The sequence below is a fragment of the Brassica napus genome, chromosome A9 (genome assembly GCF_020379485.1).
Source record: "Brassica napus cultivar Da-Ae chromosome A9, Da-Ae, whole genome shotgun sequence".
NCBI classification, from domain to species: domain Eukaryota; kingdom Viridiplantae; phylum Streptophyta; class Magnoliopsida; order Brassicales; family Brassicaceae; genus Brassica; species Brassica napus.
In genome coordinates this window covers 19,229,494-19,250,344 of record NC_063442.1, presented here as the reverse complement: position 1 = coordinate 19,250,344, position 20,851 = coordinate 19,229,494, and the positions used below count along the sequence as shown (strand labels likewise).

Here is a 20,851-nt window from a genome sequence, read left to right as displayed (position 1 = left end):
TTTGCGTTGTCTGATGAGTTTGTAGAAATTTCTCATGGCATGTCTGCAACCCATCTGTCATGCCAATTCAAGCCTAGACTGCCCTTGCATGATTTGTTGCTTTTTCTAACACTTTCTAGTTTGATAATCAACTCTTGCTTTTTTTTTTTACAATGTGTACAAAATTACATGTTTGTTGATTATCTCACATTTAAATATTGGTTGTGATTTCATCTCTATCTTTTTAATTTGTCTTAAGCTTTTGATTTTATACATAATATTGGTTACATCTAACAATAATGTTATCATATATTTTATTAATAGTTGATAGACCATGGAATTGGCCCACTTTTATCCATGATTTGACCCACGTTTATCCGATTTAAACGAATCTAATTTAGAAAAATCCATGTTTTGCTCATATAACATGTGGAAGCTTTAGACTCGTTCATTTTCTTTTAAGTAAATAAAAAGGTATGTGTCCTATGCGTGTACATAAATCTGATGTTCTCAAAAAGTTATTGCTATTTTTAGAACTATGAATTTATTTAAAACAATGTCAATAAAATACTTTTCAAACATTACTATTTAAATTAATTGTTTATTAGGTGGATGTCCCACATGTAACATAATTTATAAGATTATATTAAAAATTAGAAAGTATTTAATTAATTTTTCTAGTTCATTCAATAAAATAATGAAAAATGAAAACTGTGTAATACTGAGGTAGTTGAACTGAATTCTGTTTTAGATCTAGATGGTAAGAGTAAATTTATTAGGAAAATTTGGTCTAAACTATGTTATTTGGTCATTTAATTGGCTTTTCATGTCTAAAGATGAAGCTTTGCTCTTGGTTTCATATTGACAAGAGATGGGAGGAACATATGATCTTAGAAGCATCAGAAGTTAACTATTAAATAATAAAAGTGGCCAAACAACAACATTGGAGCAGTTTTCAAACTAACTCATATGTAAAAGAACATACACAAAATTTGCTTATGTATCTATAAATCAGTGTTATGTGTTTCATAGAACCAACAAGGTGTTGAAATGCTTTAAAGATTTAATGAAACAATGTTTACTTTAGCCTCTTTGCCCACATATTTTTGATTTCTCCCTGTTACTTGAGCCGGTTGATATAGTTCACTCCAACATGGTTTTGGAGCAAGAAGACGAAGAATACCGTGATCGTCTCTACTTAGCTTTGATAGATTGTGTCAGGCTCATGTAACTTTGATTTCTGTAATAACCTCCTTCCTCAAGGAAACATCCTGAGGAGAGAGAGAGAGAGAGAGAGAGAGAGAGAGAGAGAGAGAGAGAGAGAGAGAGAGAGAGAGAGAGAGAGAGAGAGAGAGAGAGAGAGAGAGAGAGAGAGAGAGAGAGAGAGAGAGAGAGAGAGAGAGAGAGAGAGAGAGAGAGACAAATGGTTTATATCTCCACAAAAAAGGAAATGATCGCCCAGGCCAAATCAATTTAATATACAAAGAAAGAAAATCAAATCATTAATAACTTTTAAGGATCAGAGTCTTGAATCGAGTTTTGAAAATCATAAGCCACTGGTACAAATACATGATCAGGTTGGAATCAACACCGCAACTGGATGAAGATATTAAACACTCTGAACTCGGAGGGGACTATTGCTGGAGATGGGGTTTACCCTATTCTAAACCTGATTCAACGATCGTCCCAATAAATAGTTTAAGATCCCATTAAGGAGACAACAAAACATAAGAGAACAAAGGTCCATCAAGCCCTAAGGAAGTCAACATTGCTTTGACAGCTAACTCAAAACATAGAAGAAACTGGGAAATTAATGACAACTTGATCGCGCTAGATTCTCGATGAAGATCAAGCTTTCATTACGATTCACTTAGAACCAGCTAGAAAAGAAGAAAGAAGATGAAGGAGAAAGGGATCTTGGCCTTTTGGACATCCTCTCTAATCTTAAATTATCTAGTTTTATACTTCGAGTTGGTTACAATCATAGAATCACTTTCACCTTTGTCTATATCGTCATCTTATACAATCAGTAGTATCATATTTTCACTATCAATTCATAATTAAAAGCTATTTTATTCAAGATTCAAGAGCAGATTTCAAGACTGCAAAATAACCTATATCATAGGGACATTTGGTTTGTTGGTTATTCTATTCTAGTACCTCAAGTTTGAGTAATAGAATGACTTTTTGTCTTAAATAAAAAGAAGTTATTTTATTCATTTCCTGTTAATATGTTAGACCAAACTCTAACCATAATATTTGAATGGATTCTAAGATCCATCAACTTATGTAGTTCTTGTATATGTAAATGCACTTCTGTGTAAAGACTGGAAAAAAAAAACTTATATCTGCAGAGTGACTTGCACAACTAAACACAGTTCCTAAATAGTACACACACTTATTTGCTTCTCCAAGCCACATGAAAATATGTGAGAGAGAGAACAAAGAGTTTCCATGTACAATGACCACATAATTACAGAGCTTAGTAGCACAAGCATAGCTGTGGCGGCAACGGCCTGCTAAAAGACGTTGAAGAACTGTCGCTATTGCAGCATAAAACCAAAAAGCAGAGCCCGATAGCCATGGTCAGTCTTCCTTCTTCCAGTTCAGGTGATGTTTTTAGTGTTACCAAAGCTTCACTCATGTCTTCTATTTATGAACCTGTTTTGTGATTTTTCTTTGTTGCAGATTTCTCAAGCCGCGATTTCCTTACAGCCTCTTGGATTTGCCTCTCATGCTCTTTCAGAATGTCCTCAATGTTTCCACCTGGAGGCATCAATGGACCTGAACAGTGCATTCTGTTCTTCTTGCGTCTGTATGTCTGTAACAGCATGAGCAACAACAACAAAAAACATATTATGAACCATTACTAAAAGTGGGAAATTAGAGCTTATATGTTGACTTTACTACCGTCGTGGGTTCAATGGCTGCGTCATCTTTATATGAAGGAGACAAGTATCTTGCTGTGACTGGCACATTGCTAGATCGGGTAGCTTTCAGCTCTACTACATTGTGCCTAGAGCTTTCGTTTTTACTCCATGTTGCTGTTATACTTGGGTGAATCATTGAATTGGTATGAGAAAATCCTTTATCTCTATCGCCTCTTCCCGTCTCTCCTCTCGACCCTGTTCTACTGGCTTCCTCAGGATTAAAATCTCTGGAAGCCCTTCTCACCGATTCAGCTTCACGTCCCTTCACAGTTTCGGCACGTTTCCTGAATTTATATAAGAAGATATGCTTAGAACTTTGCATGAAATGAATCAATGTGGGAAGAAAAAGAAACATTATTCACATACCTTCTTGCTTCTTCATCACGGACCTTTGCATCAAGTTCCTTGCTTGGAGGATACTTGGGCAAACTTGATACCTCGCAAGGGAGTGGTTCGGTTGTGAAGAACTAGAGAAAAGAGACATTTAAGGTATGCTTTCAAAAAATGATTTAGGAAAGTGAAATTAATATTTTTAATCACAAATTTAAGGTATGCTCTCAAAAAAAAAAAAAACTAGAGAAAATAGAAGATTACAGTTTTAGTTGAGGAGGCAAATCAAGAACTGCTAGCATAATAAATAAGCACAAGGATATATTTACCTTGCTGTTTAGCGTTGATGAAGTTGAGCCTCGCTTCTCTGGTTCTAAGGATAGAAGCTTGTCAACAAGAGCTAGAGCAGAAGATGGCAAACTCTTGAACGTCTCTAGAAGGACACGTTTGTAAGGTTGTTGTGGTTTGAAACTTGTCGCAAGTGGTAGCTTTGTCTTCCGCCAGTAATCATCGGATGGTGAACCACACAACTTGAAGATCTTATGCATTTGCTCCACCTAAAAGACATTGCTTGGAATCAATAAATTAAAAGATGAATTGTTATGGGGATTCAAAGAACTGATGATGTTCACCTCTGTTCTTCCGGGCATGATTGGTTTCCCTAAGAAAAGTTCTGTTAGAATGCAGCCAACACTCCACAGATCTATGCCGGCTCCATACTCTGTAGCTCCAAGTAGAAGCTCAGGGGCCCTGTACCACAAGGTGACTACACGGCTCGTCAGGGGTTCATCTTGATCTGGATGATAGAAACTCGCCAGACCAAAATCTCCAATCTTGAGGACTCCGTCATTGTTCACCAAGAGATTTGAACCCTTAATGTCGCGGTGGAGGATTCCTCGGCTGTGGCAATGTTCAAGACCGCTAAGCAGCTGTTTCATGTAACATTTGATCTGCAAGAAGCAACAATGGTTATTAGTCCACTTGTTAACATTTTTTTCAGACATAAAATGTACCTGAGGTTCTGTGAATTTGACACCGGGTCTAAGAGCGAGACCAGAAAGATCATGCTCCATGTACTCGAACACAAGGTACAAGCTACCAGAGAGTTTTGAGGTGACAAGACAATCGAGCTTCATAACGTTTGGATGGTCAAGTTTCCGCAAGATGTTGATTTCCCTAGCCATGAATCTCACACTCTCAGGATCCATATTGACGAATCTAACCTTCTTCATGGCCACCATTTTACCGGTCTCAAGATCACGAGCTCTGTACACGGTACTATAAGTCCCTTGTCCAATCTGCATAAGTTTAAATATTTTAATACATGCCGTGAAGACCAAAGATTAGGGGCAAAAGAAACTAACTTTGTCCAACTTCTCAAAGGATTCGGCCGGACGAGGAACCCAACCCTTGATGGCTTCACCAGCAACAGAGGTTAGCCAAGAAGGCCATCCAGCTGCAGTGAGCTCAGACTCGGGGCTACTTGAGATAACATTACTCGGGGGCTGCTGAAACAATTGAAATCCTCCTCCTGTTCCAACATCTGCTGTTGAACATCTCCGGTGGGACCTTGTGGGTCTCTCCACAATTACCGTTTTACCATCACTATCGTCTATAGGAACAATCAATCCGCTGCCTCGACCAGATGCTTTATGCGATGAGCTTCCGTCCACGGATTTATGTGAAAAGTCATCTTTCTGGGAGGTTGTAGGCGCAATCAATTGAACTGAGGATGTTTCTTGAGGTTTCTCATGTTGAACATTAACTTCTTCTTCTTCTTCTTCTGTATTTCTTTTTGAGAAGATGCAACCCATAATACTCCAGACAACTTCACAATCTCCGTGTGCATCAAGAACAAATACTATCTCCTCATTGATCCCCAAGTATAAAACCCAAGAATCTCAGGTTCATCAGATGGATGATCAAGATGTAATTGACTCTCTCGAAGGTTATGTGTCAGGAGGAAGGAGAGAGAGCCAAATGTAGAATCAATGACTTTTCAGAAATTGAAACGCCCTAGCTAGTACAATGAGAAATTCTAAAATCACAGGAGAGAAGACTTGTAACTCAAGAAACAAGAGATGAGGACGAAAAGACCGTTACAAACAACAAAAAAATACTCGAAGCTTTTGTTTTTTCCGTTAAGTCACTGCATGGTGGTCAAAAAGTTGCAGCAAACCCTGTTCGTCGATAACGAAAATCCGGAGAGAGAAAACTGAAGAACAGAATGTCATTAATCTTTAGGACCATGAGACACTGATTCGTTTTTGTTTCGCGAGAAACTAGGAGGAGCCCTAGATTCTGTGGAGTACACAACTCAAAAGATCTAGCTCTCTCTTTGTTTTTCTATTTTGGGGTCTTTAAGAAACAGTTTAACGACTTTGCATGAGGTAAAGATTTGTTCCAACGGTCAAATATGAGAGATGTTTGTTGTTTTCTGTTGTCGTTATGACAATGACCCACGTAGGATCTTGTCTGTCAGAGATCATGGGAACCACTTTCTCTATGTTTATGTATCCTTTCGAACATGATCCCAAAACTCTTTTAAGTTCAAGTCTGCCACAACGTATCTCTCTAGCTGATAACAATCTCCAAGGACATCGACAAGATTATTACAAAATAAACTCCATGTTGCATTAGAGAATGATTAGTGATACCGTTATGGGTTGATTTTTTTTTTGTCCTTAAAAAAAAAAAATTGAACCGAGCCGTCACGTGTCCGTGGACCCTGCAAACTGTACAAAAACTAGCCCAAGATCGATCCTTAACTCACGACTTTGGAGACCGTTTTTTTTTGAAAAAGTGGGGCCCACAGGTTAAAATCCTGCAGAAACCGGTTTTGGAAACCGCGATAATCGTAGTCTTAGATAAACCGCATTTAAAGAGTTATTGGACAATTCTCTCAAATAGTTATTTTTAAGTTTTTGTCACAAAAATAGCCATAAAAAATAACCAAAATAGCATTTTCATTTGAAAATTTTAATTTTAATTTTTTGTTTTTTAAATTTGAAATTCTATCTCCAAAAGTCCACCTCAGTTTTAAACTCTAAATCTAGATTAGTTAACTCTAGAGTAAAATATATTTTTTACCCTTTAATAAAACTTCTTTTGGTCATTTTTTCTCATTGAGAACTATTTTTGTGACAAAAACTTAAAAAATGATATCTTAGGGAATTTCTCTACTAATATCAACTATATATTTCAAAATTTTAAACCAAAATTTTGATTAAAAAAAACTAAAATATACTACTGATAAATCCTCCCAAATATCATCTCATTAATTATTCATTGATAAAAAAATCAACTAAAAATCTACAACAAAATTAACAATTGATAGTATTTCAAAAACAAAAACAGTTTTATCACAAAATAATAGATCAAAATAAGAAACATCAATCGAGTTAAATTGACCCAGTCTTGCCTCAAACTCGCAAAGCCCAAAAATACTAGATTTTTGCTCTTACAATTACAGGAAAATAAATAAATTATATTTTACTTATATAATATAATTTATAAAATACAATCACATTTTTATTGTATATTTTAAGAGATATTGAAAAAACTAAAAATAAATTTTAGCAATAAATAACAAATGAACATATTAGCAACTAATCGAAGTTATATCTAAAATCATAGATGTAACTACAATAAGAATGTATAATTTATTAGCAACTGATCCAACTTATATATAAAATCATAGATGTAACTACAATAAGAATGTATAATTTATTTATTTTGTTTATATAATAATAATTTATTAATTTAAATTAGATGATGACTTAAAACATATTAACAAATAAAAAATAAAATATTAACTACCTGTTACAATTGAGATATTTTGTAAAATTTATATATATGCATGAGACTTTAGAATATTATCATTATATTAATTTATGTAATTTGTAATCAGACATTTTAGTTTATTTTTTATTTCATTCTAATCACAATATATCTTATATTATACATAATCTTACCAAAATATACCTATGCATTTGAGACAACAACCAACCTAAAATGCAAATAAGAAAATTAATCAAAAAATAAATATTATAGTTGAATTCAAATAAATAGACATAATCCAATATGTCCAAATAACTACTAAATTGACTGTAAAAACAACAAAACTGATTAGATATAAATATTTAATTAAAGTAATATGATATAATTAATATAAATTATACATGCAAATTATAAATTAATTTAAAATTAAAAATAAATATCAATTAATTATTATATTATATTTATTTTATAAATATTTATGTCCGTACGTGCGCACGGGAAAATCACCTAGTAGTTTTATATCTATACATATATATCTAGTTAATTAAGTTTGGAAAATATATTAAAATATAAAATCTGGTTGAACCGGAACTGGCCATTGTCTGGGCTACAATGCCTAGTCAATATCCGGTTTTCAAAACATTGCAAAAAGAAAAAACCTAAAATATCCGCTTGTCACCTCCGGTTCGTTTCTCTTCTCCATATAGTATCTCATGCCGTTCGAACAGAAATCCTCTTCATTGATTCTCCTATTCATCAACATTTTTGCCTAAAAACGAAGGAAGAAGGATTCGGATCAGATTGAAATCAAACTTTCGTGTGTAGGAGAAACTGTTTTGTCAGTTTGGTTGAGCCCATGGATCGATCTGTGAACCTCCTGGATCTAGCCTTAGGGTTAGATGAGCCATCGCCACTGAGAGGGAAGGTAGTGCTGATCGAGGACTGTGTGGAGACGAGTGGTTCCTTTGTACTTCACCAGATGATGAAGCGTGTTCTCTCCCCTCATTCCTCTGATTCCCTTATCTTTCTCGCCTTTGCTCGCCCTTTCTCTCACTACGATCGAGTTCTGCGTAAACTCGTAATCATCCACAATCCTTCTTTTTTTTTGTCTTTTTATGTTCATGGTTCTCATTGTCTTACCATGTTGGTCTGACAGGGATGCAATCTGTCTACTCAAAAGACAAACAATCGATTGGTTTTCGTTGACATGCTCATGATGAAATGCTCAGGTAAACTGGTGTTCTCCTAGTCATTCGAATATTAGACGTACTTTTAGTTGGACTGTCGATGTCTGAGAGTGCCTTGGCCTTAGGGATAATTAGGACATCTCCAGATCTGACTCCTAACTTTTGGTTCTCTCGATTGTTTTATCGCCAGTTCTTCTTCGAAAGCGACCACTTAAGCAAATATAGTAGCATATTGATTGTTGCTCAAAAGAAAAAAGAGAGTTGCATATTGATTCTGCTCCCATTAGAACAATGGATTTTTTTTTTTTTAACACAGATAATGAGAGTGGAGTTGCAAAGCTATTTCGGGAGATACAAGGAACAGTTGGAAAGCTACGCAGTGTGACTAATAGCAACATAACTGTTATGGTGGATGACATGTCTCTTCTGGAAATTGCTGCTACCAATAGCAATTCAGATCACGTCTTGGACTTCCTTCATTACTGCCACACCTTAACTTCTGAAAGCGTAAGCATTATTCTTCTTTACTCTATTAACCCCCTTGTGAAACTTCTATCGAGTCTTAATAACTTTTTTTCTCTACCAACAGAATTGTTCGTTGGTCACTCTCAATCACGAAGATATATACTCGAGCATGGAGAGACCTGCGTATTTGCTACAGATGGTATGCCTTGCGGATATTGTGATAAAAGCAGAGCCTTTAGCCTCAGGTTTAGCAAATGACGTACATGGCCAAGTAAATCTCTCAATGGCCTCCTCCTCCTTTTCTTTGGAATCATTAGAAACTAATCTCTTGTGTTTGGCGTTGTAAATACAGCTGACAGTTGTGAACAAGGGGATGATAAGCAGCAAGTCGGGAAAAGGAAGCTCGAGGAACAAGTTGCAGAATTTTCAATTCCGGATCAAGGAAAATGGTATTGAGTATTTCTACCCTGGTTGCAGCAGAAACTGAGAGGATTTGGAGATAGTTTTTGACGGTTATAAATGTTGTATGTTAGTGAGATATGCAGCTAAGACACGTGTGTGTGTGTGCGCTTTGGCATATGGATGAGGATTCTTTGACGGTTATAAACTGAGGATTCTTTGACTTGGTCGAAACACTGATTTTCTTCTTTAAAATTGGTTTAAACAAGATTCATTTTATTCTACAAAGTATTGTTTCGTAGTATTTTATCCGGGTCGGGTTTAGTGTAACCGGATCCTAAATTCGTAACGAAAGAGAGAAGTCTCATTCGTTTTCAACACCGACCATTGGAGGGGGTCTAATGTATTGCTCAGACCTGTTTGGTGACGTGGAGAAATATAATTGGTTAAGAAGAGAACAAGAGTTAATAGGGTTGGCTCTTCTGATTTGGCGGCTAGTCTCTGAAATTCCATCGATTCCAACGGATCATTCTCTCTCTCTCTCTAATTATTCTTCCTCCCTTTTATTTTTGTTTTTTCATCTCTCTCTCTGCCTGACTCCGAGAAACCATCATCTCCATTTTGTTTTTTTTTAAGTAGGCAAGTTTCTCGGAGATCGGGGCTTTTCTTCTCCTTGATCCGTCTCAGATTTCTTGCTTAATATGGAGAATGTAATCGAATAAAATAAATAGCCTTTTTTAATCTCTAGGAGTTTCATGGGGATTTGCTTTAGCGCTCAAGGGCAGTTCCAATTCTCTCAAAACCAAAACTCCTCTCAGAAGAAGACACCAGCACCAGGTATCTCAATCTTATCACATCGGATTCGGATCTCCTTTTATAAAAACAAATTGAATTTTGCAGTGTATCTAATGAATACGGATTGTAAAGAGTCGTCGTCGTCGGTTGGTGGTACTAAACCGAGTCCAAGCGGTTTGCCTTTGGCTCCAAAAAACATCAAAGATCTCCAGTCCAATCCTGGTTACGAGAACGTCGACATCTTCACCTACGAGGAGATGAAGTTAGCCACCAAGCAGTTCAGGCCTGATTTCATCCTCGGCGAGGGTGGTTTCGGCGTCGTCTACAAAGGTGTCGTTGATGAGACCGTGCGGCCTGGTTACAACTCCACCAAAGTTGCTATCAAGGAACTTAATCCTGAGGGCTTTCAGGGAGATCGCGAGTGGCTGGTATATATGTGTAATTGTGCTATGTATCTTGAAAGAGTGTTTGATTTTTGTTGTTGTAGGCTGAAGTTAACTATTTAGGACAGCTTAGTCATCCCAACTTGGTCAAGCTTATTGGCTACTGCTGTGAAGATGACCACAGGTTGTTAGTCTATGAATACATGTCATTGGGAAGCCTCGAGAAACATCTCTTTCGAAGTATGTTTCTGTTTTCCTCCTTTGTTTGTTTGTGATTTAAGTCTTAATATAATATGAAATGTTTTTTTCTCTTGGCAGGAGTTGGTTGCACTTTGACATGGTCCAAAAGAGTGAAGATCGCTCTTCACGCAGCCAAGGGTCTCGCCTTTCTTCATGGTGCTGAACGCTCCGTCATCTATCGAGATCTCAAGACTGCCAACATATTGCTCGACGAGGTCTGCTCTGTTTTCAGATTTTAGAATTGTTTCGATTTGTCTGTCTATTCCCCCCCCCCCCCCCCCCCCCCCCCCCCCCCCCCCCCCTGAAAGGTGTAATGCTTGTGCAGTGTTACAATGCTAAACTCGCTGACTTTGGACTAGCCAAAGATGGCCCCAGCGGAGATCAAACGCATGTGTCAACTCGTGTTATGGGCACTTACGGATACGCTGCTCCTGAGTATGTTATGACAGGTCTGTCTGTCTTTGCTAATTTTCCATTCCCACTTTTCATAGCTGTTTTTAAAATGACTCTATTTGTTGTTGTCATAGGGCATTTGACATCGAGAAGTGATGTTTATGGATTTGGGGTTCTTCTCCTTGAGATGCTCCTTGGGAAAAGGGCAATGGACAAAAGCAGACCTTGCCGGGAGCATAACTTGGTCGAGTGGGCAAGACCGCTACTCAATCACAACAAAAAGCTTTTGAGGATCATTGACCCTCGAATGGATGGGCAGTACACCACCAAGGCGTTGATGAAAGTAGCTGATTTGGCATACCAATGCTTAAGCCAAAACCCTAAAGGAAGGCCCCTCATGAGTCATGTAGTAGAAGTCCTCGAGACTCTCAAGGAGGACGGTAATGCCCAAGAGGAAGTCATGGCTAATCTCCATAGCAGAGGCAAGTCTGTAACTTTATATGAAGCAGCTCCTTGTGATTCTTCCCAAGGCACAAGAAACGTTGATGGACAGAGGAGGAGTGGTAGAAGCAAGAGCGAAGCTTCCGTGGATGTTTCTGCTCTTGTTTCAGACTCGGATCCGGAATCTACCAAAGTTTAAGACTCAAGACAAGAAAGATTCACAAGTGAATTGAAGATTTATGATCAAGAAAGGTAGCAGAGTTGGGTTAAGTGTATAAATAAGCTGAGTCTTCGTTTTGGGGATCCTTTTTTCTTTTTTTAATCTTTTTGGAGATTACGAATATTAGTGCAATATGCAATTTGATCAACCTTTGAAATTCAAATGGATTTTTGTTTTGATCAAAGAAAATGGTATATTTGACAAACTGATTGCATAACTTGGTAATGCATAGCAATATTATATAGCATATGATAGGAGCACATTTGTCTCTATTCTTTTTTTGGTACATAACATGATAAGACGCTGTACAGGCATGCATCTATGTTCTTTTGGTAGATGAAAAGATTGTATGATCCAGCTTCTCATCTAAGGCTCAAAACCGGCCATGCACCAGGAGCTGGCAGAGCAGGGCGGATCACAGGGACCCTTCTTACCTCTGTGAATCCTTCATTGAGTCGAGCTGCCTGACTCATCACCTGAGACACCTTCTGCACAGACCATATAAACAACCCAAGATAGGACGGTGAAGTAAACCAAAATTTGAAATTCTACAGCTAAAGGTAGACCAAGTTTACTTTGCATCAACGTAAGATAGAGCAAAGCTGACTCCTAAAACGAATCAATCCAAGCAAAATGATAACGCAATTCCAGTTCAATGTTACCACCTTATAGTCGAAAGCAAGTTTAAGATGAATCCTTTGAGGTTTGTTTTTAATGTTGTAGAGTCTGCGTCCAAAGAGAAGAAAACCCATCACAGCTGCAGCCATGGAGACAGACCAGACAGGACCAATCCTAAAAGCACAGTACTTGACAAGCACCAAAGGCATCTTCCACCAAACAGTCTCTCTGCCTTTACTACTATCATCACCACATCTCACAACCACAGCATCCCCTCCACTTTCCCCAACTGCTTCACTATCAGATCCAATCTCCTCTTCACCGTGAACAATACCAGAATCTCCAGAAACCAGTTGGTTTCCCTCTGAATTGCTCGGATCCTCTTCAACACCAAGTTGGCTCTCAACGTGCCTTCTTCCATCAGCAACTTGGAGATGGTCTGTCTCGGACAAACACTCTCTCGCAACATGGGATTCATCATAAGCCACAGCCTCGCTCTCGGCTTGCGCATCTTCAAAACCACTCAACCCCAATTCGTTTCTGATACAAGCGTCACTCGATACACAAACATCCAACTGATCGAAATGATGCGAGAGAATCATACCATCATCGATTCCATTTGAGCTCCCCGATTTCTTCTCCGATGCGATTGAATCAGTTGAGTCGGTGTCGGAGCCATGCACAAGCTCCCAGTCGAGCAACTCTGCCTCCATAACAATCGAAGTTCGAAGATTTCAGATTTGAATTTCTGAGAAAGAAAATGAGCCAACTTGGGGGTTTAGAGCGGTTGACTGACGATGATCAAAACACCCTAACTGTCTCTTTTATCCACTCAATGGATGAAGGAAGACGTGGAAGTTTCTAATTGGCTACGTGTCAATGCATTGCGTCTTTAAATCTTCAGCTAGATTCTCCACACGGCATTTAAGTAAAGGTAAGGTCACAAGTATGGTATAATTCGCTTTGTCTCCTCATAGAGATATCAAGCGGACCAAACCGCGGCCAAGTAGTCTACCCTAGCGGATAATTTTTACGAACCGGGCGGGCTGATCCACAGCGAATTGTGGTTTTTATATATGTCCAATTCTGTTTCGCATGGTTATAAACGGCTTTGTGGACTAACTCACAAGTTGCTATTTATAGGAGGGTTAGTGGGAGATTGATTTTTAAAGAGTCGAAGAATTTAAAGATTCTAGTGTTATTGGTAACATGATTCTTAAAATTCTAAAAAGTTTGGTGTTATTGGTGTGTTGATTTTACAATTCTATATAAATCTTTTATTATTAAAAAAATTAAGTATTTTTTGATTTTGTAATTCTATTAAACTATGGTGTTATTGGAACAATGATTCATTACATTTTAACTCACTACTCACAACTTTCAAAATACTAGAGTTAACCCATGTATTCTCAAAGTTGAGATGACAAAATCAATATTTTTTTTATCAAACATGCAAATATGATATGTGAGAAGCATTATCAATTCCATATAATCTCTTTTATCAAACATGCATATATAACTATGAAATAGATTCCATACACAGTCACACTACAACACATCAAAATGATAAACCCATAATTTTTTATCCATAGAAAAATTATGAAAGAGATTCCACAGTTAGACAACATCACATCAAAATGATAAATCCAGAAATTAACACCATCACAAATGAAAATGAGTTATAAATAGTTGTGAGTAGGCTATACTGATTTTTTTGAATTCCATTAAAACCTTGGTTTCCTCTGAATTCCATAGGCTATGCTGTTTTTTTTTCTTTATCACCCATTGCAATCTTATGTGAAGTTAATCAATATTAGTAAGAACATACACACAAAAATATTTATCACAAACAAACAGGTAAACATCAAGATTCTTGCTACTAGTTTAAACAAATAAAATAATGAAACCAAACGTAAACTTAAAAGCAACATATATAACAATCAAACCATTTTAATACATGATATAATAAAAAACAGAGAAATAGATCATAAAAAAAAGATAATAAAAGTGAGAACAAGAGACTTGTATTATCTTGCGAGCTTTGATGATGAATAAAAAGCAAAGAACAATTCTAAGACACTCATTTTCTTTATACACAATTGAACATATCTTATTTTGAATATATTATATGAAAAATAGATAAACAATAGTAGACAAAAGTTAACATAAATCACAATAAGTCATCGCCAATCAAACCAAAAGAATATATGGATTTTATAAATATGGGAAGACATATTGTCAGAATCAATGAAAATATTTACAGAATTAAAATATTAACTCTAAGTGTTTAAAATATATTACTCTAAGTGTCACTTTGACACTTTTCACACAAACTAAGAATGTAGCGTAAATATATGTAAACTATTATTAATTACATCTTTCTGACTAATAGTATTTAAGATAAATAAAATTATTTATAAAACCAATGCAGTTTGTAATTAATTTTCAGCTCAAATTAAGTATAATTTGCATTGGAATTGTAAAATGACATTTTTTGTGTAACAAGAAAAAAAAAAGCTAGAGTGACACTTATTATGAAACAGAGGACATCGTTTTCATAATCTGAATGTAAATTTAGAATGTGCTTATAAAAAAATTAATTATAGAGATATTTTTGTGTAAATGCCATGCATTAGATTTAAAATTATTTATTTAATAAATGATAAAAAAAGTTATAGAAAAATGAGAAAAACATAAAAAGAATATAGCATTTACAACTCTTATTATTTGAATTATATATTTATTATATGCATGTTTTTATTTATTACCTAATACTTGTATCCAAAAATTAACAAAGATAATAATAATCAATATATAAGGAATTGAGAAACACAAACCTAAGATCATTCTTATAGAATAAGTGAAAAGTTAATACACTAATTGTTAAGAGGATTGCTTTATTTTCTTGCTTTTAGAATTAAATTTGAAAGTTTCTAAAAGAAACAAAACCTTATTTGTTGGATCCTAAAACTGGTATTTTAGTTTATGGACTAATCAAACAATAATGAAAGAAAAAATGAACACTACAAGAAAACACAATTTTAATGACAAAAATAAACAAGGAAAAATGGTTCGACCCCGTCAACAACAGAGGTGTTCAATTGAACAAATTCGGTGTAGTTGATGCCAATAGTGGACGAAGGTACAACAAATTCGAGCCTTTCATATTAGCTTCACAAGCAGACAAAGTCAGCTTCCTTCCATACCCTCGGATGAGAGAATCATGAATCAATTGGTTTACCATTATCAAAGTTACACCTCGTGGATGAATAATCGATGGAGAAAAACAACCATAGCAAGAAGAACACATCAATGAAGTCAAGGAACCTGAACAACAAACTGATGACATCTGCTGGACCCAATTTTGGTCAATGTGCAAATAAGCCACGATCAACTGAATGGGCCGCGAAGAGTTAAAGCCCACAACGAGCAGTCGAGCCCCAAACAGAGATTTCGAAGATCCAGAGATCGCGGAACGATTGCTGAGATCGCGGAGCAGTTGCGAACGTCACGAGAGCAGCATATTATAAAGAGAGGAGAGCATACATGGAGAATGACACATTGAAAACCCTAGAGAGAGACCTGCACCCATACTTCGACCTTGGTTTCATCGATCTTTAGACCTTTTCTTTTGACAATCTCGTTGTAACATTCGATCTTGTTTAACACATTGTATTCGATCTCATTCATCAATAAAAGTCCATTTTCGCTTACTGGAAACTGATTATATCGTTGTAATCTAAAGATATCGTGGCCTACATCATTTATCTTCTCCTAATTAAACTCCCGATCACTATCAAATTCTTAGTGTACATTTTAGGATCTACATTTTGGCGCCCACTGTGGGGAAGATAAACGAAAAACATCTTTGCTAAAAAAACCGATCTAAGTTTCCTAAGCGCAACTATGAATCCCAATCAAACTATCAGAACCACGCCATCAAGAATCGACAACGTCGATCCTCCTGGATCCAACTCGAGAACCAAAACCTTACCCGTGGGACCAACGGCCACCGATGGGACGACCCATACGCAATAAATCCCACTGATCGGAACCTCGAACCAAGAGGATCATCAGTCCACGATCGATTCATGCCACCAGACTGAACCAGAGCTAGAGTCTGGAATCGCCCCGGAGAAAGACAGGTCGCTGACGACCTAATCCAACCTCAATCGTCTAAACCGATATCTTTGACCCCGCTAGCACAGAGTCGGGAAGAAGTGACCGAGCATCGGGGAATGGTCTCGTCATTAATCGACGAAGCTCGCAATCAAAAGGCTGTCTACCACACCATCGCCAACCAACTGGACCAAACTGAATGGGAACCGAGCTAACGCCCTAGAGACACAGCAATCGCTTCCCGATCCATTGAGAGAAACGCTAAATCCTCAAAACGTCAGAGCCTTCGATACTCCATAAATCCCGACCACATGATCCGGACGCTACACGAGAGAGAACTCGCAACGACCTCCGCATCAGAGCATGCCACAGCGAAGTCTGGGTAACAGCGGGTTGGACGAAATAGACACCGGACTACAAGCCCAAAGAGGTACTATGATCAAATCACAAAACATATATATGCAAAGAACCGGAGAGCATAGAAACCGAATACCGCCGCTGGAAAACCTAACCTCCGAGAACCAAACTCCATCAGCTCCGAGTACCGCCCAGCAAATGGGATTCGGCGACCCAATAGGGCAAGCCCTCGGTTACGACCCCCGAAGACCTATCGACGCAGACCCTCAAAGAGAAGACCTTGGAACCCCGGGTGAAACCGGAGCGTTCCACATTATATCGAAAGAAACGACGCCGAGCTCAAAAAAATACACGCCATCGTGCATATGGCGACGAGCTCCGCTGCAGACATAGATATGGTCATTGAGGAAACAAGGAGAACCCCATTCACGAACCGAATCGCCAGCGTAAGGCTGCACCATGTCAGAAAACTCAAATTTCTCGAGTACGCTGGGAAAACAGATCCGAAAGCCCACGTACGAGCTTTTCGAATAGCGATATCAAGAGCACACCTCAACGACGACGAAAAAGAGGACGACTACTGCCACTTGTTTGCTGAAAACGTCACCGGGGCCGCCCTTGAATTGTTCGCAGGCCTCGAAGAAAATTCAATCGACAACTTCACCCAGTTAGTATCTACATTCCTCAAAAAATACTCCGTTTTCATAGAAACAAAGGTTACTGAGGCAGACCTCGGGAATATCAAGAAATCACCTTTCGAGCCATAAAGAGCGTACATAAAACGGCGTCTGGTTCTCATCCAAATTCAGGGAAGAGATGGCAGTACGGGCACCAATCTCGTTGGATGATGCCCTACACCGAGCTTCATATTTTGCTACCCACGAAGAGGAGGTCGCAGCCCTGAAGGAGCAGTACATCGCGAACAAAAATAACGTTGCCAAAAAGAACATTGCCCCTAAAGAACCGGTAACTAAAGGGCAACACTCCTATGCTATAAATAACTCGCCGTAAAACAAATCATCAACATACAAACCCAGCAAAAATTGTGCCTTCCACGACCGGAAAGGCCATTCAACCGAATAAAAGTCGAGCGGTGCTTCACAGTCAAAGCGAAAATAAAAAGACCAGCGGAGACACCAAAGAAGAGGAGGAAGAACCAGCAACCCCAAAGTCTAATCGAAAAACTAAAGGCCCTTCGAATAAAAAAGCAAGGAAACCGAGCCAGAGTCGCCTAGCTCTCCACCCCCAGCGCCGAAGAAAAGAGTCGACATGATCTCGTGGGGGTCAAAAAAACCACACACCTGACAAAATCGAAAAACAGACCGAAGGGAAAGTATGCATCGACATTACAATAGCAGTCAGAACACTAAAGAATCTCAACGAAGCCACTCCTCCTCCCAACATTACTCGATACAACCCAAATGGAGGGTCTCCCTTTAGGAAAAACCCCAACCTCAAATGAGAGCCGAAGATGGCCAGAATCCGCGACCTGCTAGAAAGACCAATTGCCCCACAAACTCAGAAGAAAAACAGCATGCAAAACTTTAATCGCAACCTGTCTCGGGGACAGAGACAATACCTGCCAACACTCACCAAAAGATGGATTTTTCCAATAAACCACAAAGGCAAACAACAAATCGACTTTCTCTACAGAGGCTTTAAATTTTGCAACTCGGATAACTCCATCAAGGTATACCAACGAAGAGCTGAAAACAGCATCGGAGTTAGAGAACCCCTATCGGGTCCTGACCACGAAATCACCTTCGACGAAAAGGATTCCACGGATCTTGACAAACCACACGATGACACTCTCGTAATACAACTCAACGTCGGCGGCTGCAAACTATCTCAAGTGATGAACAACACCGGTAGCTCGACTGATGTCCTCTTCTACGACGCGTTCAAGAAAATGGGATTCACCAAATCTCTCCTCAAACAAGAACGAACTCCTCTGATCGGGTTCGCAGGGAAACCACCTACTCCCTCGGGTCAATTGAGCTCGCTGTAACTTTCGGAGAAATTAGGAAAATCGTAGAATTCATTGTGATAGACCATCCGGCCCCATTCAATGCAATCCTTGGAAGGCCCTGACTATACAGCATGAAGGCAGTTCCCTCAACCTACCACCAGTGCCTGAAGTTCCCGACTCCGAAAGGAATCGAAACCATTAGAGGGAGTCGAAAGAACTCCAGACCGTGCTACCTCGCGAGCTTCAAAGATATCGAGAAGCACTCTTAAAAAGGCAACCAAGACCAACAGCAGACGTACACATGTACACGAACTGACCGAACAAAAGACTCTATCCATAGGGAAATAATCGAACTACGTTATGACTTGTTCGCTCGCCGAGGGTACGTAGGCAACTCACGACACGAGTTCAGTCACCACCCAATTACACAGCTCGAAGGATATGCGTCGCAACACTCGAAGCACGCTAAACGCAACAGCATCAACCTCTAACCGATAGACAGTCTTCCTTCCTTATCTCGATCTTGTAACAAACCAAAAACCAACCTTTTAATAAAATTCGGTTCTTACACTTTGCAGTTCGACCTCATTAGATCTCTTATATCCGAAAAATTGCAATATTCTTAAACGGTTGACTGTAAACCAGGACCCTGATCAAGTTTTCGGTTAGAGCCAGCCCCGCCAACAAGCGCGGCAAAACAAGTTAACAAAATATTTTGTTACATCAAACGTACGTCGATAAAAGTACCTACGACAAATCGACACACTGCCTCAAAAACGGCCTCGCGTAAACGTAAAAATTACGACAATTAACTTAAAAACTGACAAATCATCTTTTTATTAAAAAGATAAAGCAACATAAACAAGTGGGAAAGCGAAATTAAAAGTCAAATCCCTAAAACTACTCATCGACGTCGAATTCACAATCCTCGAACTGGCCACCCGCGCGCTTCGTCCTATCACCCGTGTCGTCCATCCCAGAAGAAACTTTAGCAAAGAAATCTTCTGGCAGATCCTCCGTAATCTGAGGCAGATCAAGCTTCTCAACGGAGAAATCCGAAACCACCATCACATCGAGCTGCGACCCGAGCTCGACCTCTCTTGTTCGAAGACGCAACAACTCATCTGAAGCCAAGAGATTGTTGTTCATGATCTCCTCCTTCAAGAGATCTATATTTGCCATTACCTCCCTAAGATGAGCTTCACAATCAGTTGCAACCTTCTTCTTCTCCCACTTCTCCTTCAGAGATATCAACACATCCAAGTAGATATCCGCCAGAGTCTTTTTAGCGTCATAAGTTGCGCGACGAAGATCATCAGAGAACTTATTAGCAGAAGATTCGACCTTCGCTTCCAAAAAGGAAACTTTCTCGAGAGCCGACTTACTCTCGTTACTCACAAATCGCAGACGAGCCTCAAGCGAAGCAGCCTGATTCCCCAGCTTATCAGCAGCGGCCAGTTGAGCAGCATTAGCACGCTCTCGATTCTGAGCCATCTTCAGACCAAGTTTTGGCTCCCGACCGACCTTCTTTATTTCATAAAGCTCGTCAGAACGCGGAACATCCTGCATGCACTTTTCTAAAGTCGTTGTGAACTCGTTATTAACCTCCATAACCTGGAACATAACAAGTCAGCACCAAGAAAACAAAGATTCAAAAGCAGCAAATATCAAACAGGACAACCTTAGCATGAGCGACAGCCATCTTCACATAAGCCTCACGCTCCGTCATATTTTGCAAAGAATGAAGCGGACACCCAGCAGGTTTGAAATGCCTCACCAAGTAAGCAGCGCTATCCGGATCCTCTGTGATATGACAATCCTTGGAGTGAGAAAACTACCAATGAAACGGTTTAGCAACAACCGTCTCACCCGGAACACCGAGACGATGGTCCGAACCATTCGTTTTAGCCTTCTTCGGAGGACGATCATGCCCCTCCGAACCAGTTGGGCTACTCGACTTAACACGAGCATCAGACTTGTCACCCTCGAGGTCCTTCCCCTCTTGAGTTGAAGCCTGTGGGAGTCTGGTCTCCTAACGAAGAACTTCTGTGAGTGCTTCGCTCACGTCTCCGGATCGGATGCGTTCCGCATTAACACTACCAGCTCGAGTTCGTATCCTTTCGGAGTCACGAGGGGTCGTCCTTCTCGATGCCATATCCTCATGACAAGTAAGAACAAATAATCTAGCGGAGTACCGTGGTAAACCCTAAAACAAAGTGAGGCTTTATAAAGACCAAGGCATCACC

At 38.9% G+C, this 20,851-nt stretch overlaps 4 protein-coding genes across 6 annotated transcripts; 2 read left to right on the top strand and 2 right to left on the bottom strand.

The window, feature by feature from the left end:
* Positions 1 to 1,386: 1,386 nt before the first annotated feature.
* LOC106358882 (probable serine/threonine-protein kinase At1g09600) lies at positions 1,387 to 6,832 on the bottom strand. 2 transcript variants are annotated; one of them, XM_048740861.1, is made up of 6 exons: positions 4,253 to 6,830; positions 3,872 to 4,189; positions 3,569 to 3,796; positions 3,276 to 3,376; positions 2,890 to 3,193; positions 1,387 to 2,800 (listed from the first exon to the last, which is right to left on the bottom strand). In XM_048740861.1, exons 1-6 carry the CDS (start codon positions 4,541 to 4,543, stop codon positions 2,633 to 2,635), a joined length of 1,410 nt encoding a protein of 469 aa, XP_048596818.1. In that variant the 5' UTR covers positions 4,544 to 6,830; the 3' UTR covers positions 1,387 to 2,632. The 2 variants fall into 2 exon arrangements, with proteins under 2 accessions (XP_048596818.1, XP_048596817.1); XM_048740860.1 differs by having other exon boundaries at positions 3,872 to 6,832.
* Positions 6,833 to 7,642: 810 nt separating this feature from the next.
* On the top strand, positions 7,643 to 9,351 carry LOC106360945 (elongator complex protein 6). Its single transcript, XM_013800625.2, has 5 exons — positions 7,643 to 8,097; positions 8,176 to 8,248; positions 8,523 to 8,713; positions 8,796 to 8,942; positions 9,024 to 9,351. Exons 1-5 carry the CDS (start codon positions 7,876 to 7,878, stop codon positions 9,156 to 9,158), a joined length of 768 nt encoding a protein of 255 aa, XP_013656079.2. The 5' UTR covers positions 7,643 to 7,875; the 3' UTR covers positions 9,159 to 9,351.
* Positions 9,352 to 9,554: 203 nt separating this feature from the next.
* On the top strand, positions 9,555 to 11,789 carry LOC106360942 (probable serine/threonine-protein kinase PBL17). Of its 2 annotated transcripts, XM_013800622.3 has the most exons (6): positions 9,555 to 9,907; positions 9,971 to 10,293; positions 10,353 to 10,488; positions 10,567 to 10,703; positions 10,814 to 10,937; positions 11,016 to 11,789. In XM_013800622.3, exons 1-6 carry the CDS (start codon positions 9,826 to 9,828, stop codon positions 11,519 to 11,521), a joined length of 1,308 nt encoding a protein of 435 aa, XP_013656076.2. In that variant the 5' UTR covers positions 9,555 to 9,825; the 3' UTR covers positions 11,522 to 11,789. The 2 variants fall into 2 exon arrangements, with proteins under 2 accessions (XP_013656076.2, XP_022548339.2); XM_022692618.2 differs by having other exon boundaries at positions 9,574 to 10,293.
* Positions 11,739 to 13,079, bottom strand: LOC106360944. The gene is made up of 2 exons (XM_013800623.3): positions 12,208 to 13,079; positions 11,739 to 12,030 (listed from the first exon to the last, which is right to left on the bottom strand). The coding sequence occupies exons 1-2, from the start codon at positions 12,871 to 12,873 to the stop codon at positions 11,905 to 11,907; spliced, it is 792 nt and encodes a 263-aa protein (XP_013656077.2). The 5' UTR covers positions 12,874 to 13,079; the 3' UTR covers positions 11,739 to 11,904.
* Positions 13,080 to 20,851: the final 7,772 nt, after the last annotated feature.

Bases quoted from the DNA above. Each gene is read 5' to 3' on its own strand.
- LOC106360945 (XM_013800625.2), top strand. From the start codon at position 7,876: ATGGATCGATCTGTGAACCTCCTGGATCTAGCCTTAGGGTTAGATGAG. The intron at 8,249-8,522 runs GTAAACTGGTGT...TTTTTAACACAG, and splicing joins GCTCATGATGAAATGCTCAG to ATAATGAGAGTGGAGTTGCA. The intron at 8,714-8,795 runs GTAAGCATTATT...CTCTACCAACAG, and splicing joins ACACCTTAACTTCTGAAAGC to AATTGTTCGTTGGTCACTCT.
- LOC106360942 (XM_022692618.2), top strand. From the start codon at position 9,826: ATGGGGATTTGCTTTAGCGCTCAAGGGCAGTTCCAATTCTCTCAAAAC. The intron at 10,489-10,566 runs GTATGTTTCTGT...TTCTCTTGGCAG, and splicing joins CGAGAAACATCTCTTTCGAA to GAGTTGGTTGCACTTTGACA. The intron at 10,938-11,015 runs GTCTGTCTGTCT...TTGTTGTCATAG, and splicing joins TCCTGAGTATGTTATGACAG to GGCATTTGACATCGAGAAGT.
- LOC106358882 (XM_048740860.1), bottom strand. From the start codon at position 4,543: ATGCAGATTGGACAAGGGACTTATAGTACCGTGTACAGAGCTCGTGAT. The intron at 3,797-3,871 runs GTGAACATCATC...AATGTCTTTTAG, and splicing joins TCATGCCCGGAAGAACAGAG to GTGGAGCAAATGCATAAGAT. The intron at 3,377-3,568 runs GTAAATATATCC...TCTTTTCTCTAG, and splicing joins CATCAACGCTAAACAGCAAG to TTCTTCACAACCGAACCACT.
- LOC106360944 (XM_013800623.3), bottom strand. From the start codon at position 12,873: ATGGAGGCAGAGTTGCTCGACTGGGAGCTTGTGCATGGCTCCGACACC. The intron at 12,031-12,207 runs GTGGTAACATTG...TGGTCTGTGCAG, and splicing joins AACTTGCTTTCGACTATAAG to AAGGTGTCTCAGGTGATGAG.